Source organism: Sinocyclocheilus anshuiensis, unplaced genomic scaffold (genome assembly GCF_001515605.1).
Source record: "Sinocyclocheilus anshuiensis isolate Anshui unplaced genomic scaffold, SAMN03320099.WGS_v1.1 scaffold676, whole genome shotgun sequence".
NCBI lineage: Eukaryota > Metazoa > Chordata > Actinopteri > Cypriniformes > Cyprinidae > Sinocyclocheilus > Sinocyclocheilus anshuiensis.
In genome coordinates this window covers 283615-291451 of record NW_015558579.1, presented here as the reverse complement: position 1 = coordinate 291451, position 7837 = coordinate 283615, and the positions used below count along the sequence as shown (strand labels likewise).

The 7837-nt window shown below is 39.1% G+C and overlaps 1 protein-coding gene across 2 annotated transcripts in view; it reads right to left on the bottom strand.

The window, feature by feature from the left end:
• The window catches only part of LOC107679808 (arf-GAP with SH3 domain, ANK repeat and PH domain-containing protein 2), a 100481-nt gene extending 94422 nt beyond the window's left edge, over window positions 1-6059 (bottom strand). For both annotated transcript variants that reach the window (XM_016475489.1, XM_016475488.1), the window contains exon 1: window positions 5514-6059. In XM_016475489.1, the coding sequence (XP_016330975.1) occupies window positions 5514-5639 (126 nt within the window). In that variant the 5' untranslated portion in view covers window positions 5640-6059. The remainder of the gene's footprint in view (window positions 1-5513) is intronic.
• Between the last annotated feature and the right edge of the window lie 1778 nt (window positions 6060-7837).

Here is a 7837-nt window from a genome sequence, read left to right as displayed (position 1 = left end):
TTTTTTTTTCATATCAGTCGATATCGATAATTATCACGATAAATGTAAAATTTTTATTTCTTTCAAGTTTAAAGGCAGATTTTTGCTCAAATGTGAAAGTTGTAAAAACCAGATGGTTAATTGTGGTTTTCAACTATTCTTTATGGTCAGAACATGACAAACACTTCGTTTTTGAATTCTTTACACTTCTCCAGCCATTTTTCCTTAACAAAATAAATATCATCTTAATAGAAAAAAATTATTTCTTAGTTCTGCATGTTCTAGCAATGAGTAATATTGTTTCAAATCAAGAAACAAGTTTGTGTTGCCTGATAATACTAATTACATTTTAATTAACATTTTGTCTCTTAGAAATACACATTTGATAGTAGCTTGAGTTAGGATGCAGATGTAGATTTATGTTCATTATCAAAATCAGTAATATCTGTAAAAATTGTAGCAATCTCATTTTTTATATGGTGAAATTTAAATATTCTGACTGTTTAAGGTGTTTTTTTAACCATTGGTCTTCCATAACATACATTTAGATCATGATAATCACCGTTAAAACCACAAATATAGCACCTCAATACCATGGTAAAAAATGTAATATGCCTTGTAGGTATTTATGAGAAACAGTAGTCTAAATACATTTATAAATGCATAAACGCTATAACTTAATCACAAAAAAAATACTGTAATTATATTCCATTACTCCTCCTTCAATATATTTAATACGTCTACATTAATAATATAATAAAATTCGACACGAATACCCACATTTCTGACAATACCATGGTGTAGTTAATGCTACTACAGTAAATCCATAGTAATTTATGGCGATTGTAGATTAAAAAGTTTTCTGACTGTATCATTGCGCACAGTGTTTCTGCTGTTTGTCAGCGCTGTTTCATCTACGTGTAAACAGAGTTATTTGTGTTCCTTGCTGAATTCAAGCGCTTCACACTGGATCTCACAGCGCTGTTCAGTGTCGCATGAGCGAGACTCATCAGCGAGTGAACGCATCTGTTCTAGTGAAGCTTGCGCTGCTGTTTGAACTTTGATCCGAGCGGATAAACACTCAGAGTGGTGCGCTTCAAATGACGCTCCGCCTTTGCCGCATTACATCAAACATTTATCGAACTCTTGTTATTGTTTATCGAGGAAATCTATATCGTGCGATAATTATCGTTATCGATTTATCGCCCAGCCCTATGCGCCGTCAAAATAAAAGTCCCACCTCGAACACATCGGCCAAACAGATAAACTTATCGGCCGATACCGATATTTGAAAAATGCCAAATATCTGCTGATATATCGGCCCTGGCAATATATATGTCAACCACTAGTCAATATTCATGTACAGTGCATTACATAATGTTAAAAAAGCCATTTCTAGGCACCAGAATATTATATTGATATTCCTGAGGACAAACTGGAATATTAAGAGAAACACTGTTTCCAAACTGACAAAATCTATAGTTTAGAGAGTGCTTATTTAGTTGATTATGACTTCTGGATAAACAAACCACTGGCTTCAACATCCATAGGTTTTCAGCAGACAACAAGGTCAATGCCAGTATTTCTTAGGAATCCCTCTGTAATCTCCAAGCGGAGTCATTCAGTGGGATCACACACTTCACAGACACACTGTGAACTCTGTGTGGAAGGCACAAAGATGCACTCAAACCACACAAAGGTGGGCAGCACTGGCCTCAAATGTGTTTGAAACACTTTCTAAAGATAAAGTGCAACCGAGGAGATGAAACTCCTGCCAACATCTGAACTAGAGATTTAGCTTACTCAGTTTGAACTAGGCTATACAGCTCTCTTTGGCCTACAAAAGCAGGCTAAATTAATAAAAGTGGGTTAAACTTATTTAAAAAGAAAGTCGGGCAGTTATATCCATATCATAAAGCCTCGTGCACTCCGGGACGATTATCGCGCTCGCTTATCGCCAGCATTTTTTTAGACGTTTTTCGATGCGTCTTTGTGTTCATACCCAAGCGATTTTCACTGGCGATGAGTCGAGTGAACGTGCAAATTCACTCCCTAACATTAGATGGCGCTTAATGAAAAACAGAAATACCCCGGTACACATCGAATCCTATTTGATCTGCAATTCCTCAACATAACAACTCCCTCTTATCGAGATTTTTGATGCATCTTCTTCGTCTACTTACTTCCTCTTCGTCGTTAGGTATCAATGTGTGCTCGGCAAGACCGTTTTGTGCTTGAGCGCCACCAAGTCGTGTTTTACTGTAAGTTCAGCAGCTCCAGGCACGTGAACAAAAGCGGCAATCTCATTGGTCGGCCAGTTTTTAACGCGGCGCATTAAACCAAAAAAATGAGCCCGAGGCATTTTTTAAAAAATTACGCTTTTACACCTGGCATTTTGCGCGTCGCTGTGCACACTCACATTGGCGCCCTTTGTTTAGTCGACTCACGAGGCATTAAACGTTGGCGATAATCGCACGCGATAATCGTCCCGGTGTGCACAAGCCTTAAAGGGTTAGTTCACCCAAAAATGAAAATTCTGTCATTAATTACTCACCCTCATGTCGTTTCAAACCCGTAAGACCTCCGTTCATCTTCAGAACACAAATTAAGATATTTTTGATGGAATCTGAGAGCTGTCTGACCCTGCATAGACAGCAAAGCAACTGAAATGTTCCCAAGTCCAGAAACGTAGCAAGGAGATCTATAAAATAATCCATGTGACATCAGTGGTTCTTCCGCAATTATACGAAGCTTATCCGCGAACAGCGTATCCGCGTGACGCAGCTGACACAGAACAGCATATGTTGTTTACGTCCAGCGGATATTCTCCAAAATGGCACCAGGGTGATGCGGAGGAGACGAATTGTTGAATAAAGTGGTTATTTTTTTTCTTTTGAGCACAAAATGTATTCTCGTAGCTTCGTATAATTGCGGTTGAACCACTGATGTCACATGGATTAATTTACAGATCTCCTTGCTACGTTCCTGGACTTTTCAGTTGTATTGCTGTCTATGCAGGGTCAGACAGGTCTCAGATTCCATCAAAGATATCTTAATTTGTGTTCCGAAGATGAACGAAGGTCTTACGGGTTTGAAACAACATGAGGGTGAGTAATTAATGACATAATTTTCATTTTTGGGTGAACTATCCCTTTAAGGCAATGTCATACCAGAAAATCAGCATTTACCGGTAGATAAATGCAAGAGACAATACAGGTATCATATGAAGCACTGATGCTTATTGATTCTGAACCGTTGCCCTCAGCTAACCTCGCAATAAGACAAGGACACATCCAACCATAAATCAACCCCACTCTCCCATGGCATGAAAGAGAGAGGCTATTAAACTAAAAACACCAATATGTTTCAGAGTCCATCATCTGATTTGTGGTCTAAAAAGCTCATTTTACTCATAAGGTGACTCGAGACTAACAAGACGCAATCAATAAATGCTGGAAGATCACAATCCTTGGCGTTTGTGTAGATGAAATACTTTATAAGTGTTTGTCAGTGTAGAAACATTAGAAGTCCAATGATTAAGTAAATGTTTGGAACAGCCTATAAACTGAAGACTAAAAATTTCATTGTTTCAATAATTTACTTTAATGCACTTCTTAATCAGATATTGTTGTCTCAAACTGCGTAGTAATATTTTACAGCCTTTATTTCCCCTGTGGCTGAAGCTTTTACAACTGCAGGACTTGTTTTCCAGTTTAATTGCTTTAAAAAGAAATTATAATTCCTTCTATCTTGTCCTGTTTATTATCTGGCAAAAGCTGCCAGTTAAATTAGGCCCTTACGTTTAAGTGGCTGAAGCAATGAGACCCATGAGGGAAGCCGTTTCAAAGTGATGAGACAATACGGAGAAGAATCATGAACATTTCCTGTGAACGCAGCTACAGACCAATCACAATGCAGAAAGGGAATGACACCTGGAATAACTCTGACAAATAGCCTACAGATTCGGACTCTGTATGTTGGTCAGTGTTAAACGAATCTCAAAAACACCCAACTTACAGCTATTCCATAAAACTGCAAATATGTGGACAGTACTATTTATGTCCCTGAAGCAATTACCACAAAGCCAAAGAGTGTACAAACAGCATGCAAGCGGAGGAAGACCAAAAACAATCATTTGGCTCCAGACTTCCTGAGTTCCTCATAGGAACACACAGCCACAGGACGGAACACACAGCCACAGGACAGAACGCAGTTACCCATTTGTAGAATTACCTTGAAAGCACAGGAATCATTTAACCCAGGGGTGCCCAAACTCGGTCCTGGAGGGCCGGTGTCCTGCAGAGTTTAGCTCCAACCCCAATTAAACACACCTAAACCAGCTAATCAAGCTCTTATAGGCATACTAGGAACTTACCAGCAGGTGTGTTGAGGCAAGTTGGAGCTAAACTCTGCAGGACACCGGCCCTCCAGGACCGAGTTTGGGCACCCCTGATTTAACCCAATGGCATTATGAAATGCTGATTCGAGCCATAACCAGTCAAATATCCTGCCAAACAACACACCTTGCTATTAATATCAGCGAAAGTCACATAGCAACTGTTTCAACCCCATCTAAGATAGCATAACATCTCGACACATTACATTACTGTTATCTGTATACTTAATAATAAGGTCATACAGCCTGCAGCATCTATCACAGTTATAATCTGGAGCTGTGATGATGCAGATCCCACAGGAAGCTGTCTCTATTCAACAAAACACAAAAGCAGCAGAGCCCATCAGAGCTGAGAAAGGCTATTTATATCTAGTCAGGGTGAGGCTTCAGTCACTTATGAGATGTTTTATATAATCTAGAGACACTATGAACTTTAGATGCACCATATTCGTATTCCCTGTTTGAAAGTCCAGTTTAAACTGGAAGATGTGTTTAGGAACCTGGTCTAATACGGTTGTCTTTACTGATAGCTGGTTTTAGAGGGGTTCTGGACACTTTTCAGGCTTGCCGACAAACTAAACTAGATGAACACCTGCTTGGCCAATTCAGGAGACCAGCAAGAGCATCTTAGCCAAGCTGTGAGAACATCGTAAACCAGACTGAACCATTATGATGTCCAAAGTTAGACCATGTCAGGATGGTTTTGGGATATTGTAGCTGGTCAACCAACTAGTGACCAGCCAAAACCAGCTTTGAAGGATAAGATGTGAGTTGTTGAATGAGTAATACAAGATGTGTTAATTGTAACAGGTGTTGATCAACTAATTTTTTCTTCTATATAAATTCTAACCCAATCAATGTACATCTATTTCAGCCTGTGCATGGTATTTTATCTAAATATGCAATGAATAATCAAACGGTTTGTGGTTTATTATATCTCATCAGGATGAGACAATGTAATACAGCAGTTGTCTAATAATGGGTGAGGCATCAACAAAGAGGGCGCGAGGATTTGCCTCCTCAGTAACTCATTTAGTAACTCCCATAGGGGCAATAGCTGACTCTAGTGGTCTTGTAAGTAAGCAAAACAGTCAGCAGGTTTTAACAATAGCAGGTTAGATAAAGTTAGGGGTCTCACCTCCTCCAGTGCGGCTACAGTATTCCTGCAGTGAGTCATTCTAGTGGTGAAGTTTGAGGCGGTGGGCGATTTATAATCTTCATTCGTCTCCGCCACAAACTCCGCCACTGTTATCTGGTCAGGCATTGTATTTCCTTTCGTAAAAAAATCACAAAAATCGGTTTTACTCCTCGTAATAACCGGTTGTGGTGCACTTAATGTCGAAATTCAGAGATAAAATGACGAAATAAAACTCATGAGCGTCCTGAAGTCTTATCATCGCTGTGTTTTGTCCTCGGTGGATTACGACAAATTGGGAATTAATAAAAATCATTAGCCAACTACAAAGAAGTGTGGCTTCTACGACGGGAAATCCCTCTCCCACGGTGTTGGTTCTCACTTCTTCTAGTGTTAAGTGCCGATTCAGTCCACCCGTTTGATAATAAACCAACCTGCTGGTGTAGTCCTCATCTGTTAAGGGACAGGAGTGTACGTTGTCGTGCTGGGATTGCTGCAGGCTTTAGATCGATGCAGCTTTCAGTGCAATTCAATGAAAGCGCAGAAATTGACAAAGTAAAGGTGGAGGAGATTCAATGGAAAAGGACTGACCAATGAGGAACCAGAGTTGCCAGCTATGAGCCAATCGGAACGGACGCAGGGCGTGGCCTGATTGCAGCTCGCCTGTAGGATCGTGAGTGCCTCTCTTAAGGTGGAGAAGGAAATTTATTGTGAGTGTAAATGTCTCTCTGAGGTATTTTTACGAATTTATTTTGTAAAGTACATACATGCTATCACAATTTAAAACTGATTTTTATTCTTAAAAAAAGACTCTTAAAGGCTTATATATATATGTGTGTGTGTGTGTGTGTGTGTGTGTGTGCATGTTTATGTGGTTTATGAGGACACAAATTTGTATAATAACATGGGTATGACATAGGTATTACAACGAGAAGGTGATTTATGAGGATTTATGAGTGTCCCCGTAATTCAAAAGGCTTATAAATAATTCAGAATGAGTTTTTTTTTAAATCTAAAAATGCAGAAAGTTTCCTGTGAGGGGTAGGTTTAGGGGTAGGGTTGGTGTAGGGCAATAGAAAATACGGTTTGTACAGTATAAAAACCATTATGCCTATGGAGAGTCCCCATAAACCATAAAAACAAACCTGTGTGTGTGTGTGTGTGTGTGTGTGTGTGTGTGTGTGTGTGGGGTAAAAAAAAAAAACAAAAAGAAAGGGTATGCTGAGAAGACAAAAGTGTTTTGGGATCCCTGTTTTACTTCTACTTAAACTCAAAGCAGATTTAAAGACATCCCAATCTCGTGAGAAAACGCTGTTTCATAAACTATTACATAAATTTGTGGCAAACATGTATGAATTTGTACAACTGCATAATGGTCCAACCCAGCTTCACATTTGGGTTACAATCCTAATCCACATTTGGGCACATGCAGATTGTATGAAAATTCATATGAATTCACCACCAATTCACCAAACATAAAATAATTACAAAATTGCCATGAGAGCGTGCTGTTAAAGATGCTTATAATGGCCGTAAATCTGCCACTACTCGAGCATTCGCAAGTTACATTTTACTGGTGATGTGCGTGTACTAATGTGTCATCATAAAACATGCTCACACTGACACGATTTGTGTGTTTGAGACGTCAAAGCAGAGGTTAACCGTGTTCAAGTGCACACGCAAGCCACATCCTTTCATGATTTCATTCTCTTTTATCTACTGATATCAAAACAGCACATGGAGGTCGCAAGATTTGGAAAGGACAGCACATTTAAACATTTTCAGACTTGGCAAAGCATGTAAGCGAAATCGTTTGCACCACAAACACACAATCTTTTCAGGCATCTAATTCACAGTTGAAAATCTTGGACTTGGCGATTCATACCTAGTTTCATACCTACTCAGGGTAAACCCCAAAATGGCAAAGTCACTTCTTGAGAGGAAATCTACATTTATTGATTGGCATCTGTTATAATAGATAAAGGCTGTAAACCAAAGGATCTTAGGCCTCTTGTTTGTTTTCCTTCAGACTGTCTCAGACATGCCAAGGTGGATCAGTGGGTTCAGTCTCTTGAGAAGCTTTTTTTTTTATTTTTGCTTAAGTTATCTTAATGAATCTAAGCATGACAATAACACATAGCTCCTTAAAGAGGCATTCATTAGTATCACAATGCTTTTAGACACAACACTGCCATCTACCGACAAAGTTCTGAATAACCGTCTATGGATTTTAAGTAAACTACAGATGCTAGTGAGTTTTTGAGTTTTTGAGAGTGATATTAATACCCGTGCCTGTCCATCAATAACTCTTTCCATCATGCAAGTTT